The following is a 20,684-nucleotide window of genomic DNA, read 5'->3' on the forward strand; positions in this document are numbered from 1 at the left end:
TATATTTTTATCCAGTAGTTTTTTTTAATGCAGCATTAACATGTTTTGGTGACATTTCAGAGACAACATTCTTTTTACTTTAATTCAGGTAAATAAACAAGGAAGTCCATACATGACAAAAGATTAACACGTTTTTCTGACATTTTAATTTTTATAATTACATACATTTACAGAAATGCCTATTTAGATTTTGCATTAAGTGCAAACGGTCCTATAGACCACAAAATCAAATGATTGTACACCCAATGGAATTTCATCAAAATATTCAAACTGTAGATACTCCTATACATCTGTCGAGTTTTTCCTCACTTTGAATTAATAATATCTTTCCTTCTACATGGAAATCCAGACTCATTTTTCACTCTGCACATTCAGTTAAAGCACTCAGTGTGGCCCGCAGGCTGATGTAAATTGCTCATCATCAAGATATCCAAGATGGATGGATTAATTTTCCAGCATTGGCTCCCAACCCTCCTCCGCCTGTCGTCATGTGTCAGTCTTTCAAGAATCTGTAAAAACTGCCTGAAGTGCATCGCTCGAGGCACTCTCCAATCCCCCCTCCTTAGTGTCTGGATAATATAATGTAGGCATGCAAGGAATTCAAAGATGCTTTTACATGCTTAAAAATATGTGTGGTGAGTAGTGCTCATGTGCTGTCGGAAGAGCACCGAGTAAAGAACTGCGGCTAAGTGTGTTCATAGATGCGCTTCTGCACCACCCCGTTAGCTCAACAGCCATTAGCTTTAGTGTTTAACACGCCTTGTAAGTGGATTCCATTGACATTTTAAAAAAAATAAAATGGCTGCAGGAACTCTGTTTGTCTGCTGTATATAAAAGGTTATGAATACTGAGTGAAGCGTTTCTCTGTTTAAGGGTTTAAATACCAAATCAACCCAATGCTCTTTTAGCATTATAGGACAACTCCATCCCGACTTAAACAAGCTAAAAACTTTGCTTCTTCACAAAATTCCACTCATGTTAGTTTTAATATAAAGTTGAAAATGCATTGTTAATTGCATATAAGAGATGGTGAGTGAGTATAACACACCGACTTGAGTCGCATTTAAGACCGCAAAAATGAAAGAAGTCAGACTCAACTCAGACTTGTGCCCTAAAGACTTGATAATTGACTGGGACAATGACTCTAGTCCTTGTAAGAGTTTTTACCTCATGTAATAATAATGGCTAGTAGTATAATGGCTTATAACAATCTGTTCATGTTGGTTGTAGCTTTGTAATAATGACCACATGAATGTCTTACCAAATTAGCGCTTTAATGAATGATCATTTCAGAGCAAATTAAATATAAATTACCTCCGATATTCTCTCACTCTTAAGCTAGCTGCAACATTACAAGGCCACTTCCGACTGAAATATAAAAATAAAAGCAGTTTCTTTTTAGTTCATTCAGATGTTTACTACTCCCTTATTCATTTACTTACTTAATTGTGCCCCCTTTATTATGTTATAATTTATACTTTTAATTTGAACATCTTTATAATTTAGAATTGAGAATTAAGGTTTTAAATGCAGATAAAAAAATGGTTTCTTAATGTTACAAAAATGTCTCCAGCTCACAGTTAGGAGAAGAAACCCCAACAAACCACATTCAGTGCACTCTATTGTGAAGAAATGAACAATACGAGGACAGGAACAAACAGCTGTGGACTTTATCATTGCAAAGATAAAAAAAGCATTATTAACAGGTCTTTCTCCCTTTCTATTATTTTCCTTAGAGCATAAATGCCTATTGATATTTCTAAAGGTGTAAATATAACATTTGAACAGGTTTGAAAATAATATAAAGCAGCCTTTAGCAGATTTTTGCATGATGAATTAAATGTTAAATGATTAAAAGATAACTGTTAATAAATATTAAAAGACTGAAAGATAATAACTAAATGCTCATGTGGTAATTTAGGGTTAAAGATAAATAGTACAGGTTTGGAATCCTAACCTACAGCGATGTAGAGTTGGAGGTGACCTTGATATTGGGAATTTGATGAGAATTTTTTTATCTCAGAGACGTAAACTTGACTGTGACTTGGGAACCATTCTGGTCCATACCGGCATTGCAGTAAAAAACTATGGCACCTTGTACTATTACAACAACAAACTTTCAATTTTATTTGGATATTATGAAACAGAAACAGTAAGAAAAAAAATTAAAAGGAAAACAGTCTGTGGTTTTGAAAAGTCTTTCCAAATAAAAATCCGGGAAATGTGGCGTGCATTTGTTTTCAGCCCTATTTACTCTGATACCTCCAACTAAATCCAGTGCTATCAGTTGCCATTGAAATGTACCTATTTAGTAGGAAGTCTATTTGTGTGTAATTTAATCTTAGTTCAAATACAGCTATTCATCCTGTACACACTATCCCCACAGTGAAACATGGTGGTGGCAGTAGCAGGTTGTGAGGATACTTTCCTTAAGAACAGACAGTGAAGTGGCTCTGAATTAATGGGAAGATTGACAGAGCTATTGACAGGACAATATTGGAAGAACCCTGTTGGATGCTCAAAAAACTTGGTACTGGAGAGGAAGTTCACCTTCCTTCAGGACAAAAACCTAAAACACATTGACAGAGCCACAATGGAATGGTTTAGATCAAATCACATTAATGTGATAGTCCACCCATGAAAATCTGTGACAAGACATAAACATTGGGGTTTATACATAATTTGTATTATCTGACTAAGCTTGAGCTATTGTGAAAAGCCCAAAACACTTGCAGCTGTATTTGTTGAGAAAAGTAGTTTCCTTCCACTTTCTCATTATGTACCACTTTGTGTTGTTTTATCAAAAAATCATAATAAAATACATTAAAGGTTGTAATTTCAATGGGACAAAATGTTGCTTTACTTCTATCTTATCTTCTAAGGAAATGGAAAAGAAGTCCCTTTACAGATTCAAAGTCGAGTAGGTTTTGACACAGCTGTAAATGCATTACTGAGTACATACAGAAATGCAGTCAGCAAAGGGTATATCATGAATGTCATGTCATCAGTTTCACTTTGGTTAACATCAACACTGACACTTTCTCTTGGGGGCATTTTTTATTCTGGAGGACACTGAGCCTTCATAAGGTCATGCAACACATCAAAAGTGGCCTGCAGAAAGTCCCCAGTCAGCGACTGCTCTCCTGTCAGCTTCATCTGTACAATGCACAAAGGGGAAGCTATTATTTAGTAAGTCAAAAGTTAGGGAAAGACTATTCACCAGAGGAGATGATATAGTATACATACAAAACTCAAAGACAAAGAGGTATCAAATATGTCACTCTGTCATACTTTGTTGGAGACAGGGTTTGCATATGAATGTTGAGATTTCAAACCTGCAGTTGCAAACACTTCAAGCATCTTGGCTTAAATATGCACATTTGTTCTCTATGTGCATATTATTTTTTTAACCAAGTAAAAAAAGCTTTTTTTCAAAAGACCTTTCTCATGGCTAAATGGCTTTTTTTAAAATCTTCTTTAAGTTTAATTTGTCACCACAAGCTATCAGCAGTGTGTTGATGTTTGAGGGGTATTCACAGAGGCCCTTATGCTTTCTGTTGTGTCTTTTTTCCTTCTATTTCTCATGATAACTTTATTACACCCACGGATGCCACCTTGCTTTAGCAGGCAGAAAAAAAAAAATATCCGCTGAAATGAGTTTTGATCTGCCGTTCCTTAATATTCGGAATTATTGCTGTATGTCTGTAATATTCTCTGTGAGAAGCCATGGAGAAAGTAAGTTAAACAGTTTATATCACCCAAATCTTCCATCTTTGAAACTCTGGTAACTTTTATTTCATGGATTATAGCTCTTGATTTCTTCTCTGTGAAATAATTTCTCCACTGTCAGGAAAGATGAACTTCATAAATTAACTTTATTATGCATGGATTATAAAGTGCATTTTAAACAAGACATTTACTGAATTTAGTGCATTTAATTTACTTACTGCTTATAGTCGTTCTGTCTAAAGTCTAATTAAACAAATGTCCTTCTAAAATGTCTTTACGAGTCTGTCAAATAGAAGAATATTAACTAAAAGGCAGTCACTTGCTATTTGTATCCAATCTGGGTTAAAATATGTATCATTTGGTTACACAGTTTAGTAAAGCGAAGTGGCAATAAGGGGTGGGGGGGGGTTTGCATTTATGGCTTCAAACCCCCTAGCAGTGTTTCGGAATTTGTAACTGGTTCTAAGGTTCCTTCCAGGAATAATAAATATTACTACCATATTGATGAAATGAGAAAGCAGGATTGCCTTGCACCGCACTGCTCTCACAAATCAACATGCAGTATGTTCTCTGTTGTCGTAAATCAACCATATAAATCTTGTTTTGCCTTCTTGTCGTGAAAAGAGTTGGATGCAGAGGAGAGCAGAGAGACGAACAGATGTTTTAGAGACCAGCAGTCAGTGTCTCCACAATAGAGGTTGGGGGGTGTGGTGTGGATGGGGGGGGGGGGGGGGTATGCTGCACAAGGGTAATGGCCATACCTATTAGGCTGCTGGGCGCCTCCCACTATCCCCTCTGGCCAAGGCCATTTTATATGCATAATATTTTTTGCATGAACTTAAAGGGATAGGACAAGATTTATAGCAACAACATTGTTTATTAGCTTCTTTATGTTAGTATGCTTTCTTCCTTTGTCCATCATAGAGCCCTGATTTGAATGTCGCTCACTTACTCTTGACACTGCCATCAAATGTTTCATGCATCAAATGCTCCGCATGTTTAGGTCAACAATTAGACATTGAAATGATTAACCTGTGGCTCTGCTGTGGCAGTAAGGAAGGTTAGGTTGCTTTAATCGTGGTCTTCATCTTAGCTGCATTGTTTGGTCTGGTGTCACTCATCTTTCTCTTGACAATACTCCATAGATTCTCTGTGAAGTTCAGACCAGGTGAGTTTCCTGACCAATCAATCATAGTGATACCATGGTCATTAAAATAGGTGTGAGAACTTCGGCAGTGCTGGTGGAGACCAAGCTCTGTTGGAAAATGAATTTGGCATCACCATACATTTCGTCAACAAAGGGAAATCATGAAGTACTGAAGTTTCCTGATAGAAGGCTGCGCTGACTTTGGTATGACACAGTAGACCAACACCAGCAGATGACATGGCTCCTCATCTGCTGTCATCTGAAAGTAGATTTAGCACTTCACTTTCATCGGAAACAGCATATTGAATAAGTAAGCAAAAGTCATTTCCCTTTCCCATCAGCCCAGGTAAAATGCCTATGATGCGGTCTCTGGTTCAGGAGACCACAAGGAATGCTCCAGTTGTACCCGACATGAATACCTTTGTTTATGGGTGGCTCTTAAAGCAGTGACCGGCTGCAGTTGTTGCTGTCAAACGTTTTTCCAGCACAGTTTTTTTTTTCTTCCACTCAACTATGAAATAATTTACTTGGAAACAGCATTTTGTGGACATCTAGCTTCTTCAGAAATAAGCTTTTGTGGCTTACCCTTTATTGGAGAGTTATTTAAGATGACTTTCTTATGTAGCTTAAACCTTTCTGACAAATTGAATTTTGAGTTTTGAGTAGCCTTGGCTGGAAATAAACCCTTACAATATACAGTATATCTCTGAATCTATGTAATAACATTGTTTCCCTAATTAAGCTGGACCACTGAAATAAATATTAAATGATCATTCATGTTTATTGAAATGCAACTTTGTTTTTTGTTGAAATTTTGTTGTGGTTTTTGGTTTACCTACCCAAGAATATTAGTGGCTCCCATCTTATCAGCTCTTGAAAAAACTTTCTGGAGAATCTCTCGACAACAGGTGTTTATAAATGTGGTCAATCTGCAGTAAAGACACCTGTCCACATTCACTCCCTTATAGCCTTTCTGTCAATAAATTACAGTAGGTAGTCTTTGCCATGTGTTCTTTTTCTACTTGAGGGCTCAAAATCAGCCAAATCAAGTCATTCCTTTTATTTCTCTTTCTAGCGCTGTGAAGTGGGGACTGGCTCCAACCACTTGCGCTGTCTCCGCGGGGTGGTCTGACTTCTGCGGTGATTTATTTGTTTGTGGATTTTAACAACTTTCATGTGTAATGGTTTTCATGAACATTCCTAAATTATTTCTTCTTGCTCTCAAAGGGTTTAAATTAAAGCAAAATAACCAGATCTTTTAAGAGTTTGTTTTTCATTGAACCAGCGTCACCCCTTTCTCTCTCCGGCGGTGAGGAGCAGAGTATCAATCTGATGCTTTCCACCGTTTCCAGGGTGAAAACCCCCCTAAGGAAGCATTTAAAAGCTACTAATTAAAACAGTTGAGGAAAGAAAAAAAACCATAAGCGATAGGAAAACGGGGGAAAACGTAAAACAGGCACTTGAATTAAAGAAATGGCAGGAATGGCAATCTAAGGTAATTATGAATGTTTTCAGCTTGAGTGCTATGCAGGGTTGATGGTGTTTTGATACCAGGATCCCGGCTGGTATTTATTCACGTATAGTGAATCAATCAGCACCGGTCTGCTTGGACAGCTCCGCGCTTCCTCCCTCCTCCTCCCCCGTATCTCTGCCTCTCTCTATCCGCTCCAGCTGAAACGCTGCTCGGAGCCGCACAACGAGCCGTGTCTTGTCTGCTCGCCTCCCTTTTTCTTTCCTTTTTTCCCATATCCTCTCCATCTCTGTGGATCTGCTGTGTTTTATTTTATCCTGTCTCTTGAAAAAGCTGAAGCTAGATAACGGTTCCTGTGAAGTAGTCGTGTCACCAACGCTGAAAAAAACGGAAAGAAAGAAGAAATCTCTAACTGCTTTTGCCTCCTCCTCGCAGGAACGATTCTTGGGGAGCCTGGTCTGCGAAAGGATGTAAGACGGTGCTCACAGATGCATCCCATACAAAATGCTCGTGTGATCGTGTATCTACCTTCGCCATTTTGGCTCAGCAACCGAGAGGAATAGTAAGTAGCATATTGATTTGTTATTCAGTGTGGGTTTGATGGGCTAATGTAAAGGTGAAACCCTGCTTGTTTGTGTGTGCATATGTGTGTGCGTGTGTTGGAGAGAGAAAGAGAGAGAGAGAGATGGTGAGAAGCGAATATTGAATCTGTGGCGTGCTAATCCCCTTAAATAGTAATTCAGCAGTGCAGGGAGCTTGTGTGGGGATATTCTTTAGTTTGTGCTCATATTTTCATAGCCTACTGTAAGAACATGGATTTGGGAGAGGGTGTGTGCATGCTAAGGCTTGTGTGGCATTTTATTGCGATCAATCAAATTTGCTCAGCAATACATAAATAAGATTTTGTACTGCTAAGATTTTACCATCACTACAAATGGAAGCAGAAGCCTGTGATTTCAGGATAAAGTAATTGGCAGTGAAAATATTGAGCACTCTGCTTCTGTGTTACTGCAACTAAAAATGTGTTAGAGTTTTTCTGCAGGCCTGAAGCACACACAGATAACCAACAATGCTACCCCAAGGTTTATACTTAAGGTTTATAATTTAATTTTGCAGGTTTGCAACTGAATTAAGGAATTAAAGAAAATAAAGACCAAAGTATCATCACTCTCTCTTTACACTATATATATATATATATATATATATATATATATATATGTGTGTGTATAGTTTGTATGTATATGTGTAGTTTGGTTTCTAGTTCTCGTAATTTGAAATGCTAATCTGCAGAATTAAGTAAAAACAATGTTTTCCTACTCATGGGTTTTTATTGTTTTTTATTTTTTTATTTTAACTCTTGCTACCAAAGGATGGAAAGTTTCTTTTTGTAATCCACCCAAAGCCCACACCTCCTAGTTAATTAAGGGGCCCACTGTGGATTGGTCTTCAGATTGGTGGTGGTTGTTTTGATTGCTTCTCGACTTCAGGCACTGCTAAAGATTTACTGTCCTGCATGAACCACACATATAGCCTCCCACCAACTGGTTTGTGTCTGTTTGTCTGTCTTCTTTACAGACTATGGAGTACTCAGGGGTCCCATCTGTGACGCTGATAGTTGGCTGTGGTTTGTCTTGCCTTTCCTTGATCACACTGGCAGTCATCTATGCCGTCTTATGGAGGTAAATGCAATGCTTCAAAGACATTTTCTTCAGCCATATGATGGTACCCTTGTGTGCTTGTAACATATTCGATGTATAATAAAGTAAAGCAAACTATTAGAAGTACAGAGGTATAGTTGTTTTTATCATTTGTATTTTTTCTTTTAGATATATTCGATCTGAGCGATCCATTATTCTGCTGAACTTCTGCCTATCTATAGTCTGCTCGAACATCTTGATCCTTGTTGGACAAACACAGACCCACAATGTGGTAAGTCCCATGTATACATACAGTGGAAACAGTTTGGAAAGTCTAACAGGTTTCTGGCTTTTGAGTTAAATGAGAATAATGGCCCACTGGAAAGATTTAAGAGTATTGTTCCAGCTGAGAACTCTATTTTAGTCTCTCTTGTTAACTTTTAAGCTTTTATTGCTAAGTGAATAAACATGTGCAATAGACTATAATTCTCTCCTTTCACAGTCATAATTAAAAAAGTGCACCTTCTGTCAGTTCTAGAGTTTTAACATATAAATTAGGGGTCAACAACCTTTGTAATACCAACATCCATTTTTTGTCCTTGCCACTATAAAATGCAATTTGTCTCGAGCCAAAAATGACTTACAATATACACAATCTACTTTTTCTTAAAATCAAACTGTGAAAACACATTTCTATTTTAGATTTTAGAAAAAAAATCAAAAACATTTTAATTTTAAAAGGAATGTTCAACATTCATTTTTAGGGTGATTTGTACATTTTTTCCAAATTTATGCAAAATTTTAAAAAAGCATTTTTCCCACTTAATCAAATAAAGTACATAGTTTGAAAATTTTGCATAAAAGCAGATGCTAAACTCACCCTTTTCCATTGACTGTAATATTTAAAAACATTGCTCATTTTCATACCATTGTAGCTCAGTAACTAAGATCCACAGCAGAAGGGCCAAAGAGCTACACGTTGATCTGGAGTTGCAGGTTGAAAACATCTGGTATTACCAATTGGGCCTTTACCATGCTCTAAAATTACTTGTATCTAAAAATCAAGTACATCCCTAAAATTCTAGATAGATGTAAAATACATAAGCTGCTTTCATTTACCATGAAGTTTAAAGTAAAAGCTCTTATTGAAACATCTTCTTGGTACATAGCTGTTCCCAATCACTTTAAAATGTCAAATTTATTCACTTTCTTACTAAATAGCTGCTTTTGAATGTGTTTCTTCGGAGTGGAAGAAGAGACTGCAGTTAAATAGCCTTTAGGACAATTGTTCCTTCTTTTTGTGAGTTTTATTCTTTAATGGCAACAACAGAAGTATTCTACAACCATGACAGGACTGCTGTCAGCTCAAAACCATTGAGCTCTTGATTAGTACAATCTATTGTTATTGGAAAAGGTAATTTAAGGGTAACTAAAGCCAAGAATTTATGAAGAAGAGTAAAATTATGGACATTTGGGACTGTTTAATGACTGAAGCTGGTTTTATTACAAATAGATCTTATGCACACAAGGATACACAATTCAGGATCAGTCTAAAACTTTTTTTATTTTTTTTTATTAGAAGCTATAAGCTCTCCTGCATACATTTTATTGACAGTACCAAAAGAGTCCCATGCCAACATCCATGTTGATGACAGCAGCATAAACCACTGCAGGGTTTCAATAGAAAACTGGTGCACTGTAAGTGAAGGATTTCTTCCACTAAACTATCTCCCTTCTTCTCTCCAGCATAGTAACCAGCCAGTGAGCAAGTGGCTAATGTTAAAGATTATTTGGGGAGATAAAATTTGTTTGAATTCACAAACTGCCCACACAGATGCTCTTATCAGTTATCTAGCAGCTCTACAGAAAGATGCATTGTCCAACTATGGGCATTTTATTGCATAACAGTTTTTTCATTCTCTTTGTAGCTTTCACAAAAGTCCTTTGTCTGTGTGGATCTGGGGTCTTTAGTTTGTTGCTTCATTAGCATGGTAGGCTATTTGGACTTTGTTACTGTGCAGTCATTTTAAATTACAAGTTACACAGGGCAGAGATTTTAGTGCTCAAAATATCAAATAGTTACAGGTATGCTTCTTAAGGATGCACAATTCTGGAAAATCATACAGATGCAATTTTACGGATATTTCGGTGAAGATTTCAGTTGTGATTAAAGCACATTTTAAGTACTCTTCTTCTTTTCCATCATCATGATGGCCAAACAACTCAGTGAGATTTAGCATCTCAGCCACCACAATCTGTATTGACAATAGTGAAACTTCATTCAACTGGAATAATATATTGCTCGCATGCAGACACTTAATGATTTGCACTTAAATAATGGTAGCCTCCCACTGTTGAATTCAAGCAGTCTGTTTAGATATTGCAGACACTGATAATGTGATGATTAGAATTTAATACAGTATTTTGTGCAACTTTTATGGATCCAGTTGTGTTTGATAGACCCATGAACCCTTGAATTACTTAATGTAAACCATAATGTTAATTTGACACATAAATATCCTCTGAATAACAATACGTGTTATTTCCTAAAAAACACTGCACTTTGACAGAATTCACATAAGCATTTACTTGAAACAAAACTGACTCATTTCATGCCAATCATTTTAATGTCCAAAAGATATCAGAAACTGCATTAGATCATCTGCTTACTTGCCGGCCCTTGCATAGTAGTAGCGTATTCCATTAATGTACAAGGCCTCAGGACATATTTTTTAAAGCTGAACTGATTTGAAGCCTTGTCAGATTTAATCAGGCCTCCATTCATCCACCTTTTGTTGATTAAAAGAAACACTGCTTTACATGGAGCACTCATCCTGCATGCTCTAATAGGATATTTGTCTATAAAGTCTGGGAAGGGATGATGCACTTTTCAGAAAATCCACTGCTGTACTTGAGATGTCATTTTGGAATGGTTTAGACTGACTCAGTGAGGTACTTAGACTCAATTCAAGTGATTTGTAATATGCCAGTCTTATTTATTAATAAATATTTGTACATTAGCGGTAGGTAAAATAACCGTGGAATATCAAAAAGATAGGTGATTGTCTTTGCAAAGAAGCATTTTGGCTATGATGCTACTTTGTAAAATAGCTTAAACTCAATTTGATTTAAGGTCTGGAAGGAGTCTTGAAAAAGCAATTTCAAAGTCTTACCACAGATTATCCATTGTATCTAGGTCTAGACTTTGACTGGATCATTTTAGCCCATGAATACACTTTGATCTAAACCCTTCATTGTAGCTCTGACTGTTTGTCTGTTTGTTATGTTTAGGGCGAATGTCCTGCTGGAAGATTAGCCCTCATCCCTGTCTCAAGTCTTTTGATTCTTCTAATAGATTATCTTCTCAGATTGTCTTTTATTTAGTTCCCTCCTTCTTGCATCAAGTCTGCAAAGCTTTCCTGTCCTTGGTGAAGTAAATCATCCCCATACTGTAGCATTATGCTGCCACCACAACATGAACACAGAAAAGGTTTTTCTATTTTTTATTTTATCTACATTTTTGTCCCCAAGTTTACTGTTTTCTGCTCTTTCATGCATGTTTCCAGCTTATAATTTAAAAACAGTTCTAATAGTTTCAAGAAGCAGAACAATACAGTTGTAGTTGAAAAAGAACTTGATATGGTAGATTTAGTCAGTTACATCAGTGCTATGGGGAAAAAAAACTTTCAGGGCACTGAATTCAACATTTCCTCTTTTGCTCCATGTTGAAAATTCATCTGTAAAAATATTTGAGAAATATTTCACATGTTTGATCAGACGTACAGTTGAGCCCCATGTTTGAGTGGTGGGCCAGCAGGAGGAGAAAACACAGTCCCTGTGTGGGTTTAATTGCCACGGTGCCTGACACGGCCTCCCTTGTTTTTCCTCCATCTCCTGTAAGAAGTGCATATAATTGGCTCCTCTGTTTGTGGATTCAGAGTTGCTCGTCATCTAATAGAAATCATTTCTTCTCTGTGGAGGTGTCCACTGGGAGCAGGAAGTCAGTGAGTCACCTGTGTGTGCGTCTCTGTGTCGTTCGGCTGTCCTCTGTCCCTCTTCATCTGGCTTTATGGATAGGAAGGTAGCAAAAAAAAGCACATTTAACAATGTAAAACCGAATGCTATAATGGGCAGATAAACAACAGGCATTTAAAGCCCAGTAAGAACAATATAAGAGAACCATATCTCTTATTCTTACTTTATGATTAAATGCTGGGAAATATGTTTCAGTCCAAATGGCATATTAAAGTTTGTATCAGTTGCCAAACTAAAGATTTTAATAATTTTAAAGGCATTGAACATGAACTAATGCTGTGTTATCTAATGATTGTTGTCAAGATGGCAAATTAACCAACATTTAACAGTGTTTTAATAAGATTTAAAAAAGCAAAAAAAATACTTTTTCACTCTAACACAATCATTGAACACACAATCAATCAATACTATACAAGTTTACGACTAAGGTTGGCAGTCTAATCTTTATAAACTCTTTTATTATGTTACGCACAGAAGGCCTCACTCTTGTTTATGTATGGTGTACTTGTTTTATCTACTACATTTGAGGTTAGGCGTATCTCTGCAATTACATCCATTTTGGACAGCTCTTCTCACATCACTAAAAGTCGCATAACAGAAATCCTCTGGCCATATTTAAAAGAGTAATTAAATCCATTGTTTAGAACTTAAGAGTGTTACATATTCAAATATGCAATGAAGCTGAATTCTGAAGACCAAAGGATGTAATGTAAAAAAATGTCTTCAGTATTTGTCAGCATCTTTCATGTCAACAACGACACTTTTCTACCACCGCTACCTTTTTATTAGCTGCTTTTTTACCACAGCTATTCTTTAAAGCACTGAAGGAGAATGTTTCAGTCAAAATAATGATCAGCTTATTCCTCCTATGAGTAGAGAACAACTTGGAATATATAAGTACAGTGACATGAGTTGGTTCAGAGACTTATTTCGATTTTTAAATAATGTTGCATATCTCTGCCATACTGTCCTACAGATGTGTTACAGTTTTCTCCCGAGTAAGATAATCTGTCTTGATGCAATACATTTGAAACTGCTTTTACAGGACTGTGTTGCTTTCCTCTTTCACAGCTGATTTAAAAGTTCATAAGTACATATTCTTCTTTGCAAGATAGCTCAGTGAGATTATAGGGAGACAGTCCATTTTTCAGCTTTGCCACAGATTCTGAATTTGATTTAGGTCTGGTTCTACCTGACCACAACACCTCCTTCCACCTGAGTTGTGGATCTATGCAGCTCCTCCAAGCTTATCATGGGCCGCCTGGCTCCTACTCTAAATTAATACTTTCCTGGCTGGGCCTGTCAGTGTAGTTGGTCAAAAATATCTTGGTAGATCTGCAGTTGTATTCTTTCCTTTGTTGGATGAGATTTTGGTAACTATTCATGACTTCTTATGGCTTTCTTTATCAATGGCTTTCTTTTTGACTAGTGCACACTAATTTTTATTCTGTCAGCAATTCTTCCTCCTGAACTGTGGACTTCTCGAGTAATTTTAACTAGCAGTATCCATCAATATAATTTTAATCAACTACATGTTCTGCATTTCTGTGTCAGAAAAACTAAAATCTGTGTTCATACTTTGCTCCTGTAATCCACCACTGCTCTTTTTTGGAGGTCTTAACAATATTCTTTCTGTTCTTAATATCTGGGAGAGGATAAAGACTAAAAGGTCTTGGCCAAACCTTTGGAGTTTATTAAGGCCACAGAAAAGAGATTTCTCACATTTTCTCCACTCATCTAAAACGGCCATTACCTACCTGGCCTGAAGATACCCCGTTACTACCTCCCCTCACCTCCACGTCTATCAGCCCTGCCACATTTTAATATGAGCCCTTCCTCAGTGCCTTTGTTTCCATGGATACTGACACAGTTTGCTCAACATCTCCCAGCATTTGCCTTTCAAAAGGGCAAAGTGATCTCAAGGTTTAAACCTCTTTTATTTGTATGACTGTCTGTGCCCAATCTGTGCTACCGCGATGTGGTCATGTTATATCTTTTTCTCCCTTCCAAACAGTTTTTATTGTCCTAGAAAAATTAGACTGGATAGTATAGGCATCCAAGTGAATCGTGAAACATAACAGTTGCAAGTGACCTGTTTCTAAGTAACAAGGCAGGCTCTATTTTCAGCACCTTGGACAGCACATGAGCAGCAGCCACATCAGAGCTAGCTTTAAGGGTAAGTCTGCAGGCAGAATAGTGACCAAACCTAACATAGTTTCACTTCTCTTTGTCTCCTCATTACGTTAACATCAGCACATAAATTTCATCACACTGAGTCAGATTTTCCTCACTGGATATGAATGGTGTTTACTTGACAATCTTCATTGCAGATAAAAGATATTTGTTTCTTCTAGCTAGTTGAACAAGGAGAGATAGTGGCTATAGTTAGAGATTTCATTATGCAAAAGTATAATGAAATCTGCTGTAGTGAGGGAACATCATGTATTTTAAAATATTTCTGTTGCTTTGATCTTCGGTGATGAAAGCTCTTGGGGTTCAGCAAGACAAAAAAGTCCCAAAAAACATTTTCTTGTATATGCTTCATCATTTACTTATTTATTTACCTATAATATTAAATAACAATTTACAACCATTATGTTTTGTTTGTTGAGGTGTGTAGGGATTTATACTACTACAATGCATAGTACTTTGTAAATCCACTGTGACAAATATATGTGGTGATTAAATACATTGATCTGTAGCAAGGTGTCTTTCCTACCCCTTTAAATTGTTATCTGTTATCTGTTGTGTATTGTTTGTCACATTATAACAACAAACTAATGGTAAATGGAGTGAATTTTTATAGCACTTTTCCACTCATTTTAAACACTCAAAGCGCTTTTTTCTCTAGAGTCACATTCACCCAGTATCGTTTACATTCATACACTCATCGGTAGGCAATGTATTTTTGGGAATTTTATTTGATAGACCAACACAAAATAGTGCATAACTGTACAGTTAAATGTAAATGAAACACAGTTTTCAAAGTTTATTCACAAATAAAAATGTGAAATGGGAAAGCAGCTGTTTGCACTAGATTTGATTTAGGGGTTATTAGGGTAAAGAGGACATCACACTAATGTTAGCCACATTTTTCAGATTTATATTTGAAAAATACTTTTAATAATTATTTGTGTACTTTTCCTTGCCCTTCCATTCTGCTTTTATTTCACAATTTTTCATATGAAATAATTAAGGGTATAATGTTAGTCTATCACATAAAACCCCTTAGAAAATACTGTGATTTACAAATGTGGAAAAGTTCAGGAGGTTTAAATAGTTTTAAGCCTTACTGTATATAAGGCTTAAAGGTTCTGATAACCTTTAAGTCTGATAAGGTTCTGATGTTCTGTAAAATTTAGGCTCAAAACCTTCAAAGTTACTATAATATTGTTAAATGTTTTTCTATATTAACATCAATGTGTACGTTAGGAACATCCCTTGAGAATGTTGTTCCCAGAAGTGACCTAATGCCGGATTATTGACCTGTTTGAACCCTTTGATCAATGCAGGGGATTCATGGACTTAGGATGGCTTTTGCTTTAGGGATGTAAAGTATATGAAAGATCTCACAGTATGGTGTGGACAGTCTGGAATGTGATTTAACTCCTCAGCTCATCCTATCCTCAGTAATAGGATACCATTGCTTTCCCTTGCAAACACCTATTCTTACTCAATCTCTAAACAATCTCGATACCTCCATTATTTTTCTGCCAGTCCCTTGGCCAGCCTCCATACCTCCTGCGCCAGTGACAAACTCCAGGGCGTCTTCTTGGCTGGTCACTTTCCACAACTCCTCTATTGAAAAACTCAGCTGCTCTAGAATGGAACTCTGATGTTCCTTTACTGGATCCAATGCCCAACAGAACTCTGTGCCTCCTCGCGACAACCTCTGGGTCGTCCGCCAGTATTCTGTTTTTTGTTTTTTTTTCATGCCCACCTCTCAATACTCCTTCTGCCCGCTTGGTTTTAGGTTGTTTTTTTTTTGTTTCAGAACTCTTGAGGGCATCTGGAAGCCCCTCCTATTTATTATTATTTTGAAAGGTCTTTCCTTAATTAGTGCATATCTCTGTGTTCATTTTTGTTAGAATGGTGTTGCAACATAGGATCAGTCCTTTAGGTTTAGTTTCTTTCTCTGTTCTCTGTGTATTTTAGTTCATTTTCAAGATCAATGTTAGTATATGTTTCCCCTTGGTTTGTAGTTTAGTTCCTTCTGTGTTAATTATTGACCTTTCCTTAGTTTCCCTGTTTTGCTCTCTTTCACATTTGTTCCAAATCCCCCTGATTAGCTCACTGCATCCAATGTTATTCTCCATGGTTTCCTCTGTATATAAGCTCTCTGGTTGCCTCTGTTCATCATTGGTTCCTCCTGTTATTCTGTCCATGCTACATGTCCTGTTTGCCTTGTTCCATCTCTCGAAGTTTTTTCTGTTATCATTAATCCTTTCCCATGCTTTTTCCAAGTTCATAACTGCATTTTGGTCCCACTCGCAAGCTACAAAGAATGAATAATAAAGCTAAGGACGTCTTGCTATGTTGTCAAGCCTGAAATGGATCTGTCACCTACAGCATATGCACTCTGTTCCTTTTTAGCAGTGTTGAAGGTTTTTTTTCTACCTCCTCCTGTCAGTGTAAAACACTTGACCTTGGCTCACATGCCTCCAGGTGGGATTCCCAGCATACTAATGAGGGTTATTGCAGCGGAATGCTATGCCATAGCTTTCTGTGTCAGGTTGTCTGGCTGGGATTTGAGCTAAACTACCTTCAGCACCTCTGGTGTTTGCGGTTCAAACTGATCCTTTGCCTCATTCTTTGCACAGGATGCTGCAGCCAAGATAAAAGCGTACACAGGTGTTCCAGAATTTAAATGTATGAATAATTTAGTCTGTAGTAGGTCCTAAATTTAAGTCGTAGCTCAAGCTTACAAACCCCAAAGAGCAAGATTACACAATGTCATTGTTTATTAAACAGAAATTAAGACAAAATGGAAAGAACTGTGAAAAAAAACAAAGTGCAACCTCAAAAACTATGCATATTTACAAAATACAAAAAAAACTTGAATTCACTACGACTTTACATCGATGAAGTGCCAAAATTGGAAAAATATGCTGCTCGTCCAAGAATAGAAGTGCTCAAAATATCGCAGAAAATGTATACATTTCAGCATATTACATATATATATTAAATGCATTCAATACACAAATCACTATATTTCATCCAGTTATTTTTGCCAATTTTGTGAATTAACAATGTTCAGTTTCTCAACAAAGAACATAAAACCGATAAAATGGTTTTTTATCACACAGATTTTACACTGCCTGGCCAAAAAAAAGTTGCCACCTGGATTTAACTAAGTAAATAGGTACGAGCCTCCCATTGGATAATTACTGCATGTTTTGGCTGGCAACAAGTTATTTAACCCCAACTGGTGCAATGAGTTGCTTCTCATTTCTTAAACTATTATGTCAAAAGACACATCCCATGGTCATGGAAAAGATGTCTGTCTATTTCAGAAGGGTCAAATCATTGGCATGCATCAAGCAGAGAAAGCATCTAAGGAGATTTTAGAAACTTTCTCAATTGGGTTAAGAATTGTCCAACACATGATTAAAAACTAGAAGGATAGTGGGGTAAGTAAGAGCATTTCCACACGCACAATACGAAGGGAACTCAAGGGATTGGGACTGAACAGCTCTGGAGAAATGGAAGAAGGTCATATGGTATGATGAGTCCAGATTTACCCTGTTCCAGAGTGATGGGCGCATCAGGGTAAGAAGAGAGGCAGGTGAAGTGAAGCACCCATCATGCTCAGTGCCTACTGTACAAGCCTGTGGGGGCAGTGCTATGATCTGGGGTTGCTGCAGTTGGTCAGGTCTGGGTTCAGCAACAGTATGTGTTGAAAGAATGAGGTCAGCTGACTACCTGAATATACTGAATGACCAGGTTATTCCATCAATGGATTTTTTTCTTCCCTGATGGCATATTCCAAGATGACAATGCCATGATTCATCGGGCTCCAATTGTGAAAGAGTGGTTCAGGGAGCATGAGACATCATTCTCACACATGGATTGGTCACCACAGAGTCCAGACCTTTACCCCATTGAGGATCTTTGAGATGTGCTGGAGACGGCTTTGTGCAGAGGTCAGACTCTACCATCATCAATGCAAGATCTTGGTGAAAATTTAATGCAACCCTGGGTGAAAATAAATCTTGTGACATTGCAGAAGCTTATCAAAACAATGCCAAAGCGAATGTGTGTCGTAATCAAAGCTAAAGGCGGTCCAACAAAATATTAGAGTGTGCGACCTTTGTTTTTTTTTTTGGTGCCAGCTTTTTTTTGGCCAGTCAGTGTATGTTATGGCCTGCATAATCATAATCATTTACAGTAATTGTTGAGGGAGGTAAGAAGGAAGTAAGCCAAAGAAACTGGCTGCTCATACAGTCATGTATCTAAGAATATTACAAGAAAGTTGGTCGTAAGGAAAAATATTGAACAAAAAGGATAACAGAGATAACCCCATCCTTGGGAGGAGTACGAGGTGAAGCCTATTTAAAGGTTTGGGTTAGAGTGACAAAGTGTGGTCTGTGTGTGGCGTCAATACAAGAATCACCATACACAGACATATCCAGGACATGGGCAACATATGTTGCATTTCTTGCATAAGGCCACTCCTGAAAAAGAGACAATGACAGAAGTGTCTTACCTGGGCTTAGAAGTAAAAGGACTGGACTGTGGCTTCAGATGAAAGTGAATTTTGGATTTTATTTCAAAATCAAGATCACAGGACCTGAAAGAAAAGAGAAAAGGCACACAATTCAAGTTGCTTGAAATCCAGTGTGAGGTTTCCACGGCCAGTAAAAAATTGTTGAGCAATATCTGTATTTTTTCAAGTCCAAAGTCAGCTCTGCTGTCTGCCAGTAAATTGTTGTGTACCTTATGATTTCTTCTGCTGACATGGTTGCTGGTGATGCTGACTTCATTTTCCAGCAGGGCTTGGCACCTGCCCACACTGTTAACCATACACACTTTAATGGCCATGGAATGACTGTTTGCCTGACAAGCAAACTGCCTGACCCCCAAACCCCCCACCAATGCAGATCAAACAATGCAGAAGAGCTGAAAACCCCTGAGAAGCAACCTGGGCTTCCTTAACAAATCAAAAGAACCACAAGCTGATTGCCTCAGGGTCACGCAGTAATCATGCAGTAATTCATGAAACAGAAACCCCAACCAAGTATAGAGTGCATATGCTGTACAGTACATTAACATTGTTTTTAGCTGAATTTCTGTATTAATATTCCCTTTTTGATCTGATGGTCCTATGTAATCTTAACATTTTCTGAACAACTCAATTCTGGGTATTAATTAGCAGTGAGCCATTATAATCAACATCTACTATATGCCTAAAGCCCTGGAATTTACCATGCCTGTACATGCTCAGTCAAGAATAGTTCCAAGAAAATAAGGCAGAAATTCTAACAGTATATTTTGTGTGTATCTGCAGGGAGTGTCTTGGTTAACAGGAGTATTTACAAATCTGACTGAGCTATCATTTTTGTTGTTTCAGCAGTATTAGAGCTGCATTTCAGTTTGTACATATAATGGATTAGAGGTAACCCACAGTCAATAAAAACATCTCTAACTCTTTTCTCCCTTCCATTAACAGGGTGTGTGCATCATGACAACTGCCTTTCTGCACTTCTTCTTCCTTGCGTCCTTCTGCTGGGTTCTTACAGAAGCCTGGCAGTCCTATATGGCAGTGACAGGAAAGGTTCGAACCAGGCTCATCCGGAAGCGTTTCCTGTGTCTTGGCTGGGGTGAGTGAGTGGCTCGTTTCACCAAACTGCACCAGTCACTTCATACAGCTGCCATTTTCTCACAGCAGCCCTCAGCGAGGTGTCTTTACACAGCAAACCCTACGTCTTTTCAGTTTGCTGCTCTCGTTGTCTCTGTAGAGCGGTTGGATCTTCATTCTGTCAGCCTCTTTGTTGTGATTCCTTCAGTCAAGCTCTCTGAGGACTGGATAAATAGTCCGGCCTTGAGCAGAGAGTGTATGTGTGTGTGAGAGGGGATTGGGGTGCGGGAGTGTTGGTGCAGCGCTCCTATAGCAGGTTGCAATGACCTTATGTCTGATAAAGAGGGTGGGAGCCTGGCATTTACAGTACACTGCAGCAGAATACAGTTTGGGGGTCTAAATATTTAAAAACTAGTATTAGTATATGCTGAAGCAGAATTTAATATGAGGAAAAATGAAATTTTTTTTTGTTAAATGTTTGGCAAAGTCTAATAGTCTTATATTTTGCAAAAGAAATTCAGTTGGTAGCATTCAAACAACGTAACGTACTCTGTATATGATAGATTCTATTAAAACAAATAATTGTGCAAAACATCAGCATATAAGCACTTCTGGTAATAAACCCTGTATCTGTATCAAAATACAAAGATGTGATAAATGTCAGTCTGAATACCCTGTCCATATAGTTACTTCTTTTAGGTTATAGGAGAAATCTCTACTTTAAAAAAAAATCAATCTGATTATGAAAGAGCCCAGTCTCATTCTTCTTGTTACCTAGCAACAAACAAGGCTCTCTTAGTCATTGCAGTGCCACTGCTTGCTGCAAAACATGGACAAAGGCTGTTCTACTATGACTTGGATTTCTGT

General features: G+C 37.5%; 1 protein-coding gene across 9 annotated transcripts in view; it reads left to right on the plus strand.

Moving 5' to 3' along the window:
- The window catches only part of adgrb3 (adhesion G protein-coupled receptor B3), a 171,504-nt gene that overhangs the window by 135,451 nt on the left and 15,369 nt on the right, over positions 1–20,684 (plus strand). For all 9 annotated transcript variants that reach the window (XM_047351269.1, XM_047351272.1, XM_047351264.1 and 6 more), the window contains 4 exons: positions 6,783–6,909; positions 7,923–8,026; positions 8,174–8,276; positions 19,689–19,839. In XM_047351269.1, the coding sequence (XP_047207225.1) occupies positions 6,783–6,909; positions 7,923–8,026; positions 8,174–8,276; positions 19,689–19,839 (485 nt within the window). The remainder of the gene's footprint in view (positions 1–6,782; positions 6,910–7,922; positions 8,027–8,173; positions 8,277–19,688; positions 19,840–20,684) is intronic.

Source organism: Girardinichthys multiradiatus, chromosome 22 (assembly GCF_021462225.1).
Source record: "Girardinichthys multiradiatus isolate DD_20200921_A chromosome 22, DD_fGirMul_XY1, whole genome shotgun sequence".
NCBI lineage: Eukaryota > Metazoa > Chordata > Actinopteri > Cyprinodontiformes > Goodeidae > Girardinichthys > Girardinichthys multiradiatus.